The following is a 19,662-nucleotide window of genomic DNA, read 5'->3' as shown; positions in this document are numbered from 1 at the left end:
CGTTAGCCACCCTGTCCGGCCTGTAATTCTTAAAACCTTAATAACCTTGGCTGATGATGAAACCTCCTCAGAATCCAGACACCCCAACTATCCACACAGGAAAAAATATATCAAAATCAAACAAAAAAAAACTGCCCCCAAGTAATGTGCATAGTGGTTTGTCTAGAAGAAATAGCGTGGCATAAGAATGAAATCTTGTCACATCTAAGAAATATAAATTCAACAAAGATAGATCTGCAGACCTCCTGTAGAGAACCCATCATCGTCATGGCCCAAAACTTTCTAAGAGAATTTTCTCTAGGAATCAATTAGAATCCTTTAGAAAAAAATCTTGGCTGGCCATCACAACTGCATGTGGATCCCAGGGCTCAGCCCAGATTCTGGACACAGTGGCCAAGATTTAAAATCATTCACCAAAGAGCAAATGTTTTGACTTTCAAAGAGCAGAACTGCAGCAGAATAGCCAACAGGAAATTAAATTCCCTAAGTTAAATACTATGTACTGCCAGCGGTGTGGAACTACTCTCCATCTCACCCAATATGAAACCTCCTCACTACAGATGTAGTGTCCCTTTGGGGCATAAATGAATTGTTTTTGTAGCTGGGCGCGGTGGCTCATGCCTATAATCCTAGCACTTTGGGAGGCCGAGGCGGAGGTGGGGGGGTATCGCCTGAGGTCAGGAGTTCGAGACCAACTGGGCCAACATGGTGAAACCCCTTTTCTACTAAAAATACAAAAAAGTTAGCTGGGCATGGTGGAACATGCCTGTAATCCCAGCTACTTGGGAGGCTGAGGCATGAGAATTGCTTGAACCCAGGAGGCAGAGGTCACACTGAACCGAGATCGTGCCACTGCACTCCAGCCTAGGCTACAGAGCGAGGCTTCCACTGACACCCTTAGCCCAATGTATTGGATACAACAGGGTCTCAACAAAAGTACCCTTTGATTTGTACGCTGCTCTCTGCCTTTGGCAGCCCCAGGAGCTAAAGAACATTGCGTGTATTATCTATGCATTAGAAAGCTGAAATTGAAATTACGCCTCTAGGTTCCTAGACTGAGATTGAGATATCAGCCCTGTAAACCAGTGCTCCTTTAGGAAGAAAGGTGTCTCTCTTGACGTTCCCCAATCATTGAGAGAACATAATTCCTAAACAAGGGATTCAAAGGAACAGTCACAGATCCTGGGGTGGGGGCATGTTTGCTACGTGGACATCCGAGGACGACCGCGGGCTGGTGACGGGCGGCCTGGCGGGAGAACCCCAGGCTGAGTAACCCCTCTTCCGGGCAAGCCCCAGGCATGAGTCACTGGCGAGCACGGCGGGAGGAAGGGGCGCCCTGAGTCCACAGCCCTGGGGGAGGTCGGGAAAGCGCGGAGTCTGTGAGTGGAAGGTACATAGGAAGTGGGTCTAAAGGGACTGCCTTCCTGGGGTGGGTGAAGGGCTGGATCCCAGGGGGCGAGGGACCAAAGGGGTGGGGCCTGCTCCTGCGGCCGCGGGGAGGGGCCGGGGGTCCGCGAGGAGGCCGACCAGCCCGCGGCGCCGAAATCTCCCGCGCTCAGAAACGGGCCCCTCCTCCCCGGCCCGGCCGTGCCCGCCGGCCGGCTCCTCCCGCTGTCCCCGCGACGCAGCCCTGGCCCCAGCCCAGGCCTCGACCTCGACCCCGATCCCAGCCCAGGCCCGGCTGCGAAGCCGCCAGCCTACCCCACCCGCGCACAGCCGGCGGCCCCCGGCGCGGCCAGTGACAGCACCGCAGGGTGCGTGGCCAATCAGCGCGGCCCCCGAGGAAGCGGCCTCTGCCCCGCTCCCCTGCTCCCAGGGCCAGTGAGGCGCCGGCGCTGGCGGCCGCGGCGGGGGTGAGAGGCCACGAGGCCCCGCCCCGTCCTTCGCTTTCCCCTTTGCCCCGCCCGCCCCAAGCCCCGCGCCGTCGCTAGTGCCGGTCCCCGCGCTGGGCCCGCCCCCGCCCCTCCCGCGGCCTGGCCAGCGCGCCTCACGGCTCCTGTCTCCCTTCCCTCCCTCTCTCTCACGCGTAGCGCAATGGCGGCGGAGCAGCAACAGTTCTACCTGCTCCTAGGAAACCTGCTCAGCCCCGACAATGTGGTCCGGAAACAAGCAGAGGTAACCGAGTTCGCCGCCCGCGTCTCCGCGCCCTGGCCGATGCGCCGACCCTTTCCCGACGCCGGGCGCGCCGGGCCTCGGCCAGTCCGCGGCGGCCGCGCAGCCCACGTGTGAGGCGGCCTGCGGCTCCCGGTCGTGCCCCCGAGCTTTTCCGGCCATTGCTGCCGCAGCGCCCGGCACCAGTTACCTCCCCGCCGCCGCTCCCACCACGTGCCCCCGTCCAGGTGCGGGGTGCCGGGCGGGCCCCGGGCCCCAACTCCGCTGGCCACCCCCGTTCCGAGCTCCCCGCTTGCCCCTTTCCCGCTTTCTCCCAGCGGGAGCCCCCACCGCCCTTCCAGCCGCTGTCTCCACCCAACCTAGCGCTGTGGGTCTCCCAAACCCTGGCTGCTACCTGACCCGTCACGCCTGCTTCTACCCCCTGCTCATCTCCCACACCGTCTGTCCCTCTCTTTTTAAATGTGTGCCCTGCCTTGTCGCTACTGCCTTTTTCCATTTAGTTCTTTCTCATTCTAGTTCCTAACATCAGAAGCCAGATTTCCCTGCCCCCTCCCACCCCCAGTTTTGTAAAGTTGCCTTTAGGGTTTCTTTCTATGCAGTTTCCACCTTACTCTGGGCTTATAATACACTTACTGTGCTCTGCAGACAAATTTTCTTTGCTCTCTAGAGAATCGTGGGATAAATGGGATGTAGTGGGACTTCCGTTGTTTAACTGGGCCAGTACCATATGTTTATCTTCAACTTCATTAAATCTAACCGTAATCTTTTTTTCACACCACCTCTTGTTCCTGGCCTCCAAAATGTGGAGATACTTTCAAGTGACAGTATTTTAAATATATCTGTAAGCTCATTTACCAAGTTCACTAGAAGACTGATGTTACATTGTCAGCGTTGAGACCACGATTCTGGTGGGATACTTCCAGGGGAGGGAGAAACTTTCCAGTTTCTTAGCTGACCGCCAAACTTGGTTATATATGGGGTTTTTGCAACCAAGCGATTGAAGAGTTTTATAAGATTAAGTGAAGGATGTTCAGCCAGATATTTTTAAATAACAAAAATTAATTTTACATATAGCCAATGAAGTTGACTACAGGTCCTCTTCTGAACTCAGGCCTGAAGACTTTTCCAGGTGTCTTTAAAACGACAGTGGTAATCCTTGTTTTTAATAGATGGTGGATATGCTGGTTACACTTAGGGGTTTTATATTAAGTGAAGTAAACACACCCAAAATTCGGTTCTATGTGAAAAGGTTTTTTCAACTACTCACTTCATTAAGTTTTTATTTTTTATACATGTAATACATGTTCAGGGTAAAAATTCAAACAGTGAATAGTTTCTTATCCCGTTTCCCAAAGGTGACCGCTTTTAAGTGTCTCGTGAATCTTCCCTGAAAATTTAACATACATATTCATTTTTTACTTAATGGGCTTCTAATACTATTTACACTATTTTGCAAGTTGAATTTTCCACTCTATATTTCACATTGCCTCATGAGTGAGTTTTTTGGTCAGCTGTAGATTATACATCATATGGACAGATATTTATATAAGCAACCCTCTATGAAATGGATATTGCGGTTTCCAGTGACCTGCTCTTTTAAAAATAGTACTGTGCACAGGAGTACATGTATACCTATCTTTGCATACTTTGCCAGGTTTGCTTGTAGAATACTGAAAAGTAGCATTTGTTCCTAGAAGTAATATGCATGTATTGCACCAGTTTGCCTTGGGGATATGATGATGCTTAAAAGAATATTAATGCTTTCTGCTAACTCTTGAGATAATTTTTCGCCAAAATAAGTTTTTAATCCCAGCCTGTAATAGAAATTTTCATGTGTTACAAAGCAGAACAGCATTGTAATTAGTAAGCTAGTTTAATTCTCCCTCTTCCCTCCAGTCGCTTAAGTCTCTATTGTCAAGCCTAGTGGGGAATCTCTCTTCTATTGAACTAAATGCCAGTGTCTGGTTTAGCTTGAATTCCAGTTGGTGCCTGTTGTAAATCTTTTATCACTTACATCACTTTGGGGATAGTTATCAGCATTCAGCACATTTTCTCATAAAGAACAATTGGAAATAAGTACTGTTATTCTCTTAGTCTCTTTATTCCTAATGAAAACATTCAGATGCTAGGTTTTTACTTTCTTTGTATATCCTGAGAATATATTAATATGTAAACTAAATACTGTGATACAGAATTTTCTAATTTGACCCCCAAAAAAGTAAATGTTAAGAGAAGCTCTCCGGTGCCATATAATGCCCCTTTCTTTTTTGCCTAATGAAATAAGTGTTTTATAAGAAATCAAATGAAATAAAATTAGCATTAAGTCTGACAGAGCAAATATAGAAATATTTTCTGTGAACTGAAAAATTGGCCAGGGCTCAGTAAATATCTTTGTAATTTACTCATTCAAAATAAAAATACTTAATCGACACATAAATACCAAACTGTTGACTAAGGTGACTTCTTTTGTATTCAAATATGGTTATATATTTGGTTGAAATCATTGAAGGGACATCAAAACTCTAAAAAGTTAAAATTTTTTCATCGTATATGCCAGTTAGTAGGCTTTACATTTATTTCTATTTTTAAATATCTGTAAGGATATTTCTCTTTATAGAAAATGTTTCTCATTTGAAGAAACATATGTGAATGTCCCTGAGTCTCAGAATACAATAACGTGAATAAACCATTGAATAAATAGTTGACAAGTAGTGCAAAGTAGGGTATTCATGGTATTTATCTCTAGACATTTTTATATGACATAAGCTTAAGTATTTATTAATTATATGCATGGATTTTATTTTCTTACTAAGGTTCTCCATACAGAATTTGTTCCTCATTGACTCTGAGAATTTCACTGAGTGTTTTTTGTAGAGATAGGGTCTTGCTGTATTGCCCAGGCTGGTCTTGAACTCCTGGCCTCAAGTGATCCTCCCATCTCCCAAAGTGTTGGAATTACAGGCATGAGCCACCACACCCAGCCCATTGTTGAGATTTCAATAGACAGAGGATAACATTGAAAAATATACCTGATTGTTGAGGAACCAGGGTGTTAATAGATAAAAGTCATGCGTCCCCTCTTACTTTTCCTCATACAAGGTAGGCTCACTATAAATATTTATGAAATGAGATGAGTACATATGAGCATTTCTTCTTCATGGGCAGGGAAGAGGCGGAGGAGAAGTCTTTGCATTGTGTAAATTGTATAAGGTGGAATCAAATCGAATTGAAATTTTGTTTGCCACAACTGGTAACATTCACTGAACCTAACTGGACTAGTGCTGGGAATGGTGTTAGAAACAGTCTGTATAATTCTTATACGCTAATGTGCTAGGTACTCAGATACAAAGATAAAGAGTTACCATCCCTGTCTGTGTGGAACTTAGACTGTTTAACCATTATCCTTGACCATTGTGATGGTATTGATGTAATCCTATATTTGGATTACCACAATGGAACATATCAGATGGAGAGAACCCTCTCTCAACAGACATCATCTGTCACTCGTACTAAACTCTCCCACCATTGGCTTCTAATTCATTATGGAGTAGAGTTTAATATTTGACCCTATGTTAAGTTGAGTCAAATGTTAAGTCTGCTAGTTACCATAGTCACACCAGCAGTTCCCCCTGGGCAAGGGTAGGGAGCCTCAGGATTTATATTAGGTTTTCTGAGAGTGACAGCCTAGTAGAGAAGTTTTTGGCTGGGCGCGGTGGCTCATGCCTGTAATCCCAGCACTTTGGGAGGCCGAGGCAGGTGGATCACGAGGTCAGGAGTTCAAGACCAGCCTGGCCAAGATGGTGAAATGCCGTCTTTACTAAAAATAAAAAAAAATTAGCCAGGCACCATGGCAGGCGCCTGTAATCCCAGCTGCTCAGGAGGCTGAGGCAGGAGAATCTCTTGAACCTGGGCAGCAGAGGTTGCAGTGAGCCGAGATTGCGCCACTGCACTCTAGGCTGGGCGACAGAGTGAAACTCCCTCTGAAAAAAAAAAAAAAGTTTTTAGAAAAACTTGATTTAGACCACTGAAAATTTACGTGTTAAACATTGATCACATTACCAGTGTTAAAGTGGCTAAGCTGGGTGCTTTTTATTGTATAGTGAGATACTTTTAAAATGAAAACATACTACTGGCATAAGGAGTTGCTTTGGTAAATATTAAGTGAAAAGTCTCAAAGGTACATAACCATTTTTGCATTCAGCTTGTGAATATCTTTACATAAATTATCTCTTCTGGATAAATAAATTCAGACCATCTTCTCTCCTCAGCTGTGAATACTTTTTGGCAGTTTTCAGCATTGTTATGATCCTATGTGCTTTTTACTAGAATGGGAACTTGAGGTTATCAGAAGATCTTGAATTCTCCTTTCCCCCAAAATCTGTTCTTCCCCACACAGATATGTTTGAAAAGTTTGAAAACTGTGTAGCACTGCATAAATAAAACTGGTTGTTTAATGAAGTGAAACAGAGCTTTCAGTACCAGAGAGATTTTGAATATGGTTGGCCTTAGAGGACCAGAGTTCTGTCTGCTGTTCATTGTCTGTGGTCTTGGGCAAGTCACTAACTTATAAGCCTTTATTTCATTATCTGTTAATATCTCATGGATGCCATGGGGTGCTTAGTAAAAGGTTTAAGGTAGATGTGGATTCAAAATAGCCTTGTTTTTCCTCCCTTGTCACTTTGTTCCAGAGAAACCACGTAGATAAAGAGGTATGGTAACAATGGGGAGCAGGTAAGCTCTAAAGAAATTAATGTCACCCACATTAGACTCAACTCTAAACTGCTAGATAAGAATGGATTATCTATTTACTAAGAGGCTTCTTAGAGTAAGCAATTCCAAGTGTACTTAAATTGACTTCTTTTCCACAGTGAACGAATACCATTAGAATTGTTGCATATGAATCTGCACTTCTCTGGACAGCATATAGTTGGTTCTTGTCGTTTAATCCGTTCTGATCATCTGTCTTTTAATTGATGTCAACTTTTTTTGTTAACCAGTTTGTTGTGATTTTACATTATTAGCAGAGGATAGAGTGTCCTGAGTCACAAACCTCTTGCTAATAGATCTGCAAAAGACAATAAAGCCTCCTGGCCAAATTTATCCTGACCACATTCATTTATCTATGTAGTAAGGTTTTAGTACGATCCTTGCTTGGAAGGAAATGTAGCATAAAGGATTTGAATACTTTGTTTCTCTGACTTACTTCCAGGTGTGTGTCTGGTGGTTCTAAGTAGCAGTAATTTGAACCAGTTGTACATCATCCAGTCTCAAAAATGTTAACAAAATAGTTTCTCATAATGTAAGGTGATTTTAAGTGAGCACTAAAGTTTGCAGCACAATGGCTTAAGTCACATTTGGCAATTTTTTGGCCCTCTTAGGCCTTGAGGTTTGTTAACCAGGGAGCATAAGTTGGGAAAACATGCACACACATTAGAAACATTTAAGAGATATATGTAGAAAGGAACTTGATAAATAACCCTTTGGACATCTTCTCTTCCCTAATGTATCTGAAGTATATTTCATGTCACAGAAGGTGTTAACACCAGACCTAGATTAAATAATTTCTCAGGCATCCTTCCCACTCTTTATTTCTTTCACTGGTTTACTCATGAAGTTTTCTAACATTCTTTCCTAACCATTTTTTTTTCCATGCAGGAAACCTATGAGAATATCCCAGGCCAGTCAAAGATCACATTCCTCTTACAAGCCATCAGAAATACGACAGCTGCTGAAGAGGTACTACCTTAATATTTGTGACTATTACATTCTTAGAAAATAAGTTATTAGATGATCATATTACAAATGAGAATTGTGATTAACCACATAGACTTTACTAGAACTTTGTACTTATTATTTGCTAAAAGCTACTTAGGAGTTATAATGTAATTTTTTGACGTACTTTGTATTAAGAATGAGAATTGCCTTTTATCCGCATAAGATGTGTCCAGGGTAGATGAAGGTTATTAATGAAGGTTATTAATGAAGATGAAGTTATTAATCAAGTCTCAGCAATTTGGGGCCAACTGTTACACAAGTTATTGTTTAGCTTCCCAGATGGTTACTAGACACAGAGGTCTGACCTCCCGCAGGTCAGGCGGGCTTGCTGGGTTGTTTATTGTAGATAAGGGGTTGGTTTCCTGAGAGGTTGCTGGAAGCCATGGTCCAGTTCTCTTGTTATAAACGGTCTGACCATGGTCTGTTTAGATATTCAGCCTCTCACACGCCATTTAGTGTTAAACAAAAAAGCTTTCTGGGTAAGTGTAACTCAGCAGATACAGGAAATGCAAGAGGGTGTGTGCAGTGGTGTTGGTTGTTTTTCTTAGAAAACAATTGTTAATAGCTCCATGATGGGAGAACTTGTTAAAGGGTAAATAGAAGTGCAAGGTCCAAGCTGCGTGAATCTCATCAGTGGTAATAACAGGCATGTGGTTAAGTGCTCACACACTGCGCTGGAAATTTCTCCTCAAATATTTTAAAAATTAAAAAGCACAAAGAGGATTCAGTTCACATGGAGCCTGCCCCACCTACCCTGATCTCATGCCCTCAGGAAAAAAGAAATGGGTCTGTTACTGCAGAAGGGTCTAAGAGGTCATTATTTTGAGCCATACATCATGACAATAACCAGGGTAACAGTCTCAGAAGTGATTCTAGATTATTGCTTACAGAGGAGCACTCCAATGTTTTTTTCATTTGAGCCAATTATTTAAGGCAAAACTGTCTTTCACATTAAAAACCCAGTGGGCAACTTGTAAGCATCAAATAAATTGCACTGGGGGTCCATTTTCAGGCTCCGTTGTATAAAACTGCCATTACTTGCCCCATTAGTTATGGGGAAACAGAAAAGTTTGCATTATTCTACATTTCACATGCAAACAACTGGAGCTCAAAGGCATTTTAAAAATGCAATCTTGTCTTTCCAATCTTTGCAGCTTCCCTGGGCTCTATGAAATGGAGTGAGCTGAACACACTAAATTAGCCCCACTTGCTAACAGAATGAATGTCTCCTCAAAACCAGGCAGAGGAAAGAAGGCAGGAAGCCCCCTTCCAGCAGCAGCGACAAACCATTTCCTCTCCTTCCAGAAAGGGCCAAAGAATTAACTAAATCCTTAGCTCTTCTGAGAAGAGCAGCAAAGATAACAGTGAAGATTAAGCTTGAAGGAAAGAGAACCCCTTGGCTGCAGATTAGCAAACCTGAAGCAAAGAAAAACTGCTCGTTTCAGCTGCATTGCCTTGGTCCCCAAAATTGCAACTGCACAGCCTTTTGCTATATGGTGAAGAAAACCCCACTCAAATACCCCGTAAAGATGAGCTAGGTCCTCTATTTCATTATTTGTTTGAAAATATCTGAGCCTGTGCCTCACACAGGAGTTACTAAGGCACATTCTCAGAAAGGGAGAAAATAATAGTAGATTAACCAGAGCCAGGGACACCATTTCCTCCAGCTTCAATTGCTTGCCCATATTGTGTTCTTCTGTTAAGCAAGAGCCCAAAAAGCTAATTAGATTGGTCCTGCTCCCACAAGTCACCCTTGGGGAAGAGATGTTGGGAGGATGAATGTCCCCCTAAGGCTCTATGTCTTTCATTTTGCATGAAGTCAGTGCTCTTTCTGCTACAGGGGTGGGAAAGTTAACAAATGAGCCACTTTCCTGGACATTGTGCTTGTTGATTCTGGAAACTATCACACACACACAAAAACCCAGACAATGAAGCTGTATACCAAACCACAAGGATTTACATGTAACTGGAAAAAAAAAAAGAAAAAGACCATGCACTATGCAGTGTAATCATTCATTTTTCAAATCGTTAACACCCATGATGTATCAGACACTAGGATTTCATAGATGTGAAAGTCATTATTCCCACCCTCAAGTAGCCCATGGTCTAGAAATTCAACATCCAATCCATGACCAGTCCATCATAAAATCTTGTCAATTTTACCTTCTAATTAGCTCTCAAAAGCATCCAATTCTAACTTTATGCCCACCAAAGCGACCCAAACCATCATCTCTCACCTGAACTTTTACAATAGTCTTCTAACTGTTCTCTCCACATCCTCTCTTCCTTATATTCTCCAAAGCCAGAATTACCTTTTTGAAGGTAAAGATACATCTTAAAATCTTTAAGTGATGTCTTTGTACACCTTAAAATCTTTAAGTAATTGCTCAGTATTCACAGACTAAAAATAAAATGCCTTAAAATGTCCATAAGGCCCTAAGTGTAATAGCCCCAACCTGCCTGCAGTCAAATGCAAAACAAACAAACAAACAAACAAACAAAAAAAACTGCCCCAATTCTCCAGCCCTCCTGTATCCATGGCTTTGCAGCATAACTTTGTAGCTCATTCCATTACAAACGGGAGTCTACTTCTCCACCCGTGAATCCAGGCTGCTTTGTGACTTGCTGTGGCAAATAGAATAGGACAGAAATGATGGTGGTGTTCTAAAGCTACATCACAAGAGGCTTTAGTCATTGCCATTCATTCACTCGGAATTCCACCACCACATTAACGAGCCCAAGCTAGCCTGCTGCAGGGTGACAGACCAAGTGGAGCACCACCACGCCATCCAGGTTTCCTAGCCAAGGCTCCACACACATGAGAGAACCCAGCCAAGATCAGACACCTATCCAACCCACAGCTGACCACAGATGATGAGTGAGTCCTGGTCAGCCCAACCTAGCCAGGAGACTCACACCACTGACTACAGATGTGGAAGCAATGATAAATGGTTATTGTTTTAAGGCAGGACATTTTGTTTAGCAGCTTGCTGTACAGCATAGCTAACAGATACACTGTCTCCACATCCCCATCTAGCCCTTTCTTCTTGTCTGAAGCCCTGAGACACTAGCCTTCTTTTCAATCTCTGATACTGGCCATGCTTCCTCCTGCCACTAGGCTTTGAACATGCTGATCCTTCTGTAGACATATTTGTAACCCTTCCCTCCAACACCATTGCCTAGTTAGCTCTTCTTCTTCCATCCAAATCAGCTCAGCCACTGCATCTTGAGGAAAGTCCCTACTGACCTTATTTCATTTCCAAATATTCCCTATTACATAATCTCTAATATATGTGACAGTACAGCATAGTAGTAACAGCCCAGACCCTAAGGCCAGACTTCCTGGCTTAGAGCCCTAACCTCCCCACTTGCTAGTTCTTAATCCATGGAATGAAGCAAGAGCTCTGTGTCTCAGTTTCCTTATCAGTAAAACAGTTACCAGTCTCATAGCCTTGTTCTGAGGACTCAATGGGTTAGTAAAATACTTGGAATAGTTCCTGGCATGCACCAAGTGCAATGTAAGAATTAGCTATCATTAAAGTACCATGCACCTCTGTTAAAGAGATTGTAATTTTCCATTTATTTGTGATTCTTTGATGAATGTCTATAGGCCAGTGTATTAGGGTTGTCTAGAGGGACAGAACTAATAGGAGAGAAACATATATATATGTATGTTTATTAACTTACACAATCACAAGGTCCCACAATCATAGGCCAACTGCAAGCTGAGGAGCAAGGAGAGCCAGTCTGAGTCCCAAAACTGAAGAAGTTGGAGTCGGATGTTCAAGGGCAGGAAGCATCCAGCACGGGAGAAAGATGTAGGCTGGGAGGCTATGGAAGTATTGTCTTTTCACGTTTTTCTGCCTGCTTTATATACCAGCCGCACTGGCAGCTGAGTAGATGGTGCCCACCCAGATTAAGGGTGAGTGTGCCTTTCCCAGCCCACTGACTCAAATGTTAATCTCCTTTGGCAACACCCTCACAGACACACTCAGAATCAGTACCTTGCATCTTTCAATCCAAACAGGTTGACACTCAGTAAATTTGCCTCTTTATGTCAAAAGGTGAAACGCAGGGCACAAACCCATCTTGCGTGCAGTCTGAGTGGACTGGCCAGCACCAGTCTGTGGTGGGCAGTCATTCATTAAGCAGCAATGTTTTGCAAGACTGGTTAGCTGTCCCACCAAAACCATAATGGGGGCAAGGGAGTTTTTGGCCACAACATAAGGTGGTCTGTTAAGATTGGTGGAGAAATCTTCCAGACATTGTTTTTCAGGAACTGGTTTCTGTTTAATCATAGGAAAGCAAATCTTCTAGCAGTTAGCAAGGTAGGAGAATATTGACTTCTGACTGACCTCCTGCCTTGCCAAAGCCAGAGAATCTGGTTTAAAGTTTTTTAGGATTTCTTTGTGCCACAAGGACTCTGTTTCATTCTGCCCCGGGGGTTTTAAGACTATTTCACAGTGGTTCTAAACCCTCAGAAATGACCATACTATTTGTCAGGTCTTTCTCAGCCTTTGCTATAAAAGGAGGGAGACCTCAAAGCTATTCAAGAGATGTAGCTTCTAGGTGGGTGGATTGGGAGAGAAAGTCAAATATTCACCTGAGAAAACACCATCTTCTGAGGCATTCATTCATCAAAAAAATATTTATTAGGTGCTTATTCTGTGCCAAGGAATCTTTTAGGTGTAGGAGATACAATAGTAAACAAAAAGACAAAAATAAAATTCCTGCCCTCATGAACTTATATTCTCACATGTGTGTGTAATAGAGAGGAATAGAGGCAAAATTTTTCCTTAAAATAAGTAAAATGTAGTACATTATAGGGTGTAAGTTCTATGGAGAAAAATAAAGCAAGGAAGGACCCTAGAGGGTGCTAGATTGGGAATATGGGACATTTCCGTTAACTCTCATGGTGTTGGGTAAATGAGCTCATTCCTACTTTAGCATTTGGCATTACAAGAAGAAACTTCATCATTGCACTAGAAAAGTATTTGGCTATTTGATCTTCACTTTAGGGAGGAAAGTATTGAAATCTCAGCTTTCTGGGAGTTTCAAATTTTTAGCACGGTTACAGTAACAATTCATTCCCCTACCCTGAACCTCTTGTGTGCATCTTGGACATAACACACTTGTCCAAGTGGAAAGTCATACCTTGGTCCACCAAGAAAACAAGGACACAGAATACAGAAGTTGGCTGAAGCTGGCCATTTGAATATGGGCTGGCCAAACTCATATAGTAGTTTTCTTATCAGGGTCAGAAATCTCTGCAAGCCAGGGAACTATCCTTCAGGCTCCCTTTACTTCATTAGGCATTTTCCAAACAGAAGGAAGGACCCATGTTTCGGAAATTCTGATCAGAGTATTCGGGTGGTCACATATGAAAGTACTCCTTCATGCCTGCCAACACCCACTCAGCAGTGCTAAACCCTGCAAGAAAGCAGGGGCTTGGGGAGAGGGCTTGAGTTTGAAACATACTGCGAATGCACTGAAAACCATGAAAAAAATCGTCTCGACTTAACTGGCTTGGCCAGTGAGATTGAATCATTTGCAAAACCACTTTTATGAAGCATTGTCCAGAGACTGAGAATACAGCATAAAGATCTAAACAGCCCCCAGTCTTCTCCTAAGTATTGACAAGAGTCTTCAGTGTCTGATGAAACAAAAGCAAATTCTGTCTCTCAGAAGGTGGGAAGGGGGCCACAGGACCTACACTGCACTGCAGAACCCCAGGTGATATGCTGAACGGGAGTGGAGGGGAAATTGTGGAAGAGCTAGAAAAACTTCCACATAAACAATTTGGAAGGTAATATAAATGATCTCTGGACAATTTTAATTGCTCTCAGAGTACAATGAAAAGATGCTAAAACATACCAGCAAATATTTATAAATGTTTTTAGCTCAACTGTCCATAAATCAGTGTGCTTTTTCATGTTTCTCATAAGATTTACACCTGAACAATTTTTAAGAGATGAGCTCACTGTGATTAGTTAATTCAGTATGGTTACTTAACAGCTTGCTATTCCTGAGGTATAGTGACCCTAACATGCTGATTGGTGTTAAGTTGCTAGACACTGCGAAACCAAGCTGACTGACTCACAAGAAGACCTCTTAAAAATAGCAACCCTTCATTTGCTCTCTGTGCCACCAATAGCTTCTGAGTTTTGTTTTGTTTGTTTGTTTTTTAATTGAAACACGTGAAGATTTGTTTAAAAGTACTATTCTAATACTTCTTCAAAAGTGGCTTCTCATTGTACTTCAGCGTAAATATGAGCACCGGGAACAGTTTCATGGAGTTTAAGTTGAGTGAACATCGGCCATGAAAATCCATCACAAATACTTTTGTATCAATAGTCTATTTTAAAAAAGAAAGAAAAAAACCACTTTTTTATAGTCCCTAGCTTTGCCATATGCCCGCCTTAAGTGGAAGGAAAATTAATCACTTAACTATGTTTTACAAAAAGAAAAAAAGGGCTTGGAATGCTTTTTGTAAAACATAGTTAAGTTATTAATTTTCCTTCCACTTAAGGCAGGCAGATGGCAAAGCTAGGGACTGTAAAAAAGTGGTTTTTTTCTTTCTTTTTAAAAATAGACTATTGATCCAAAAGTATTTGTGATGGATTTTCATGGCCGATGTTCACTCAACTTAAACTCCATGAAACTGTTCCCGGTGCTCATATTTACGCTGAAGTACAATGGGAAGCCACTTTTGAAGAAGTATTAGAATGGTACTTTTAAACAAATCTTCACGTGTTTCAATAAAAAAAAAAAAACAAAAAAAAACTCAGAAGCTATTGGTGTCACAGAGAGCAAATGAAGGGTTGCTATTTTTAAGAGGTGGTCTTGTGAGTCAGTCAGCTTAGTTTCGCAGTGTCTAGCAACTTAACACCAATCAGCAGTGTAGTCAAAATCTCTGAACATTTCCTGCTCCTCTTCCGAAAGTATCCTTCGTTCTCGAGGTGGAGTCAGAATAGGTGCTTCTGAGGTAAATTCATCATCGAAATGACTAACATCTTCTCGTCCTCTTATGGTAGGTATAAATGGTGGCTTTACTTTTTTGTCCATCAGAGCGCTCCAATCAATTAGCCGGAAAAATGGGTGCTTTTTTACATCTTCTGCATCTTTCTTGCTAGCCCCAAGGCGCCGCTTAGGATTTCTTCTTAACAGCCTTCTCATTATAGAAATGGCTTCTGTAGATAAGAACCTTGGATACCTTACTTCATCATTTACAATACTGTCAAAAAGTTTCTCTTCATCGCCACCACGAAAGGGATAGTCACCAACAAGCATTTGATATATAAGCACACCAAGGCCCCACCAATCTACAGCCCTTGTATAAGAAATTTCTGTTATTACTTCTGGGGCAAGATATAGAGGAGTGCCACAAAATGTGCTTGTTCTATCTCTGTATCCCATTCCTTCTTTGCAAAGACCAAAATCAGCAATTTTCACAAAGCCCTCTGTATCTAGCAATAAGTTTTCCAATTTCAAATCTCTATGAGCAATTTTGTGTTCATGTAAATACTGCAACCCAAGAACTACACAAGCAGCATAAAATACAGCTGTTGGTTCAGAAAAGACACCAGTATTAATGTGCATCGTTAGGTCCCCACCGGCAGCATATTCCATTACAAAGCAAACATGCTCTTTGGTTTGGAAACATGCAAACAGGTTCGCCAAAAAGGGATGCCTTACACTATTCACAGTTTCAAAAATTCTTTTTTCACGCATCAGGATGTCTACTTCATGTCGAGCCACAATATCTCCTTTCTTTAAGGCTTTTATGGCAAACATCTCATTTGTGTGTTTATATTCAGCTAAAAGCACCTTTCCAAACTGTCCTCTTCCCAAGACAGCACAACACCTGAAATCTTGTAGATTAAACTGAAACCTTTGCTGCAATCTTCTATCCTCAAGTTCTTGAATACCACTATATTCTAGGCCTGACTGAGGAGTATCAGGTTTGTATTCAGATTGAGATTTTGGAAGCATACTATTTCTGTCATTCTCAATATCAAAAGCAGTCTCTGAATCCTGTCCTGGTGTATCCAAAACTCTTAATTCAGAAGATTCATCTATTTCTCCAAGGAAAGAAGCTCGTGGTGGGGCTGGAGGAGGTTCAGGCTCAAGATCAAAGTCCAATTTGGTTACTGTAGAATCACTAGCTGGAGGTGCTAGTTCAGGGATGTGTACATCAACCACTGGCACTGTAGTAGGCACAGGAGCTTTAGGGCTGAAGGTGCCAGAATGATTTACTGTAGGAATAGCTCTTCTTACTAGCCTTCTCCAAGTGGCAATAATAATATTCATTGGAGGAGCTCTGAGAAATCTTTTGCCTTGTTGCTTTGAAAATATTTTCTTTTCTCTTTGAAGTTTTGGTCTTCTTTCAATAACTGGATTAAAAAAGGTAACCTCTGCAAATAAAGTACCCTGTGGTTCCAAATAGAGACACATGCCATGCCGTTGGTTGTCTAAAAAATCTTCTAACCTCAGAAATTTTACAGCACACAGAGCCCGCCAATCACGCCAATAAACTGAAATTTCCAGTTCATGTGACCTGTCCAGTTCCAGTGTAAACTTCTGGTCCCATGACTGACTGGAAATGGGTTTCCAGCTAGTTTGGCCAACCACAGTATTATCGAGCTTCAAAACAGCACAGACATCATTGGACAAGTCATCGGTTTTTGGAAGATTTCGACTACTTCCGCTTTTACTTGTTCTGCTGATGAAACATGATCTGGTTTCACTTGGACTCCAACCAGGCAGTGCAACTGATGTTGCTTTTGACCGTCCAGGGACATTCTCTAGGATATCTTGGCAGCCGATAAGACGCACTTCCAAAGTCCCTGTTAATGCTGCTGGTTTGGATGGTGTACTATATTGATTTTGTGTAGATATCATACTTTGACCTGGACTTAGTGTTGGTGATGCGGCAACAAGTGAAAGTTCTTCAATAATAATACTGCTTTTGGGATGATTCTTGGGGAGTTCATTTAATCTTTGCTCTAATGAATACTTTAAAAGGTCCAACTTCTGACTTGATTCATTAAATCTTGCTTGAGCTTCTGAAAGTGCTTTTCTCTCTGTTACTTTTCCTGAGCCAAGTAATTTCATTACATTCTTTGCAACTTCTGCTACTGCAAACTCTATCCTAACATGACGCCTTAATTCTTCCATCCGAAGTTCAAGAGGACTTATCACAGGTTTTGCATTATCAAAAGCCAATTCATTAGTCTGGACTGCCTGAAGGATCTGCATTCGTATGACTTCTATTTTTGTCTTGCTGTCCTGGAGCAGTTGCTGAGCTGTACCATGGAGTTTCTGATCCTTTGAAGATCCATTTGAATACATCTGTATCATATTCTCTGCAGCTTGTTTTACTTTAAGTTCTATATCCAACTGTTTTTGTAGAGCCTTCAATCTATTCTTGCCAGTAGAACAACGAGGGTCACTATTTGGAGTACCTGGAGTCGTTGGGCAATCTGTAGTATCTTCTGGATCTGATACAACAATATGTGCATTTAATTCCTGCAGCTTGTGATGTAGTTCTTCTAATTTTTTATTTGATTTTTTCAAAATGTTGTCTACATAAGCCAAACTTTTTTTATCTCTTGTGACTTTCCTCAGATATTCTGCTCCCTCTTTGATTTTCAGTTCTTTCCTTATTTCTCTCTTAATTCGATCCTTGATATTATCCAATTTCTGCTGCACCATTGTATCTGAAAAGTCTAATTTTTGAACAGCACTCACATTCTCAGAAAACGGAAGACTTCGGGAATCCCCCTGCAGTTCCGTGAGCAGAATCTCCCCCCGTTGGGGGTTGGACGCCATTGCACTCCGGTATGGACTCCGCACCTGGACGCGGCCGCCGCTGACGAAGGGAGCCTTCAATCTATTGTTGCTAGTAGAACAACGAGGGTCACTATTTGGAATATCTGGAGTCCTTGGGCAATCTGTAATATCTGCTGGATCTGATACAACAATATGTGCATTTAATTCCTGCAGCTTGTGATGTAGTTCTTCTAATTTTTTATTTGATTTTTTCAAAATGTTGTCTACATAAGCCAAACTTTTTTTATCTCTTGTGACTTTCCTCAGATATTCTGCTCCCTCTTTGATTTTCAGTTCTTTCCTTATTTCTCTCTTAATTCGATCCTTGATATTATCCAATTTCTGCTGCACCATTGTATCTGAAAAGTCTAATTTTTGAACAGCACTCACATTCTCAGAAAACGGAAGACTTCGGGAATCCCCCTGCAGTTCCGTGAGCAGAATCTCCCCCCGTTGGGGGTTGGACGCCATTGCGCTGGTATGGACTCCGCACATGGACGCGGCCGCTGCTGGCGAAGGGAGAAGGCGGGACGGAGCTCGGAGTGGGGGTGAGGAGAGGGGAGAGAAAGCAAAAAAAAACAACTAGGGATTCATGGAGGCGCAGCCCCTGCAGGAGGCGCGGCTTATTCCCTCCGGTTCATCGAGAGAGGCGGGGAACGAGGGCACTTGTAGCGGGCTTCCTCTCACTGCCTGCCAGCCGCCACCACTGCCCACACCGGAATGTTGGTGTAGTCGCTCTGGTGACACCAGAATCTGCCTCAAGCTTCTGTGTTCTGACCACTGCGGCCGCCTATTGCATTTTTTTAAAAACTTGGAGTCAATGACATGGATGACCAGTTAATCAAGGCTGCCCACTTGGATGCCTTTTTTCATGTCTCTGCAAATTCAGAGAATTCATCAAACATTCACTAAGCATCTAGAGCCAGGAATGGTGTGGACACTTATTAAATTATTGCTGAATAAAATAGTAAACCACACTTACTTAGAGGCTGGTCTTGCAGATATTACAGAAACACTTGTCAATCATAAAACAAGATGCATGTGTTCTTATAACCTGCTGACCAGTTTATCAAAGTTCTCCTCAGAGTCTTCCTTAGGTAATTGCCCTCTATTCAGCTGGTTTCCCTAGCAACAGCTGACATCCTGAGAAAGGCAGCTGTGGCTCTGCCTCAACTCCATCCATTGCTCACTCTAGTGGGTTTCTGTAATTTTCCGTAGCAGCAGCACCTATGTTCATGTTGTATTATCTTCTCATTGTTCTTGTGAATTTTTAAAAAATAAGGGTGGGTTATATATACAGTTTGACTCATTTCCATTAAAAACAATTAAAATGATTGATAAAAACAAACAAAAAACTCACCATCATAAATATGTCTCCAAGCTGGCAAGAAAGTAAGGAATCCTCAGATTAAAAACTGAATCGAGACAGGCACCCAGAAACAAAAGCAGAGACAACTTTTGCATTGAGGATATTTGCCATGAATTTGAGCCTGGGTGCTCAAGGTCTTGCAGGGTATGGAAAAACAGAGACAAAGACTAGGGCCCAACCAGGTTGTGATTTAATAGAAACCCCACCCCCACATATAAACCCTGGACCCCAAAGCCTATACCCTACAAATAAACATGCTCTCTGCCCCTCTCCCCAGGGGACAGTGAGGACACATACTATCTGGAGTCACTGACAGTATTAGTCTGTTTTCACACTGCTGATAAAGACATACCTGAGATTGGGTAATTTAAAAGAAAAAGAGGTTTAATGGACTCACATTTCCACGTGGCTGGGAGGGCCTTGCCATCATGGTGGAAGGCAAAAGCCATGTCTTACATGGCAGTAAATAAGACAGAATGAGAACCAAGCAAAAAGGGAAACCCCTTATAAAACCATCAGATCTCATGAGATTTAGTCACTACCAAGTGAACTGTATGGGGGAAACTGCCCCCATG

The 19,662-nt window shown here is 42.5% G+C and overlaps 2 protein-coding genes and 1 long non-coding RNA gene across 4 annotated transcripts in view; all 3 read right to left on the bottom strand.

Moving 5' to 3' along the window:
- Positions 1-2,329, bottom strand: part of LOC115835203 — a 43,132-nt gene extending 40,803 nt beyond the window's left edge. Inside the window, exon 1 of the long non-coding RNA XR_004030199.1 lies at positions 2,062-2,329. This is a non-coding gene — a long non-coding RNA (uncharacterized LOC115835203). The remainder of the gene's footprint in view (positions 1-2,061) is intronic.
- Positions 1-19,662, bottom strand: part of LOC115835066 (heparan-sulfate 6-O-sulfotransferase 3-like) — a 315,304-nt gene that overhangs the window by 223,130 nt on the left and 72,512 nt on the right. The window lies entirely within an intron of this gene.
- On the bottom strand, positions 14,763-17,992 carry LOC100601843 (serine/threonine-protein kinase N2-like). 2 transcript variants are annotated; one of them, XM_030813566.1, is made up of 2 exons: positions 16,423-17,992; positions 14,763-16,299 (listed from the first exon to the last, which is right to left on the bottom strand). In XM_030813566.1, exons 1-2 carry the CDS (start codon positions 17,716-17,718, stop codon positions 14,770-14,772), a joined length of 2,826 nt encoding a protein of 941 aa, XP_030669426.1. In that variant the 5' UTR covers positions 17,719-17,992; the 3' UTR covers positions 14,763-14,769. The 2 variants fall into 2 exon arrangements, with proteins under 2 accessions (XP_030669426.1, XP_030669425.1); XM_030813565.1 differs by having other exon boundaries at positions 14,763-17,992.

This window comes from Nomascus leucogenys, chromosome 5, assembly GCF_006542625.1.
Source record: "Nomascus leucogenys isolate Asia chromosome 5, Asia_NLE_v1, whole genome shotgun sequence".
In the NCBI taxonomy this organism is placed as follows: domain Eukaryota; kingdom Metazoa; phylum Chordata; class Mammalia; order Primates; family Hylobatidae; genus Nomascus; species Nomascus leucogenys.
Note: the sequence above shows the minus strand (reverse complement) of the source record. Positions and strands in the feature narration are given on the sequence as shown.

Coding starts and splice junctions, on each gene's coding strand:
- LOC100601843 (XM_030813565.1), bottom strand. CDS start 17,718: ATGGCGTCCAACCCCCAACGGGGGGAGATTCTGCTCACGGAACTGCAG.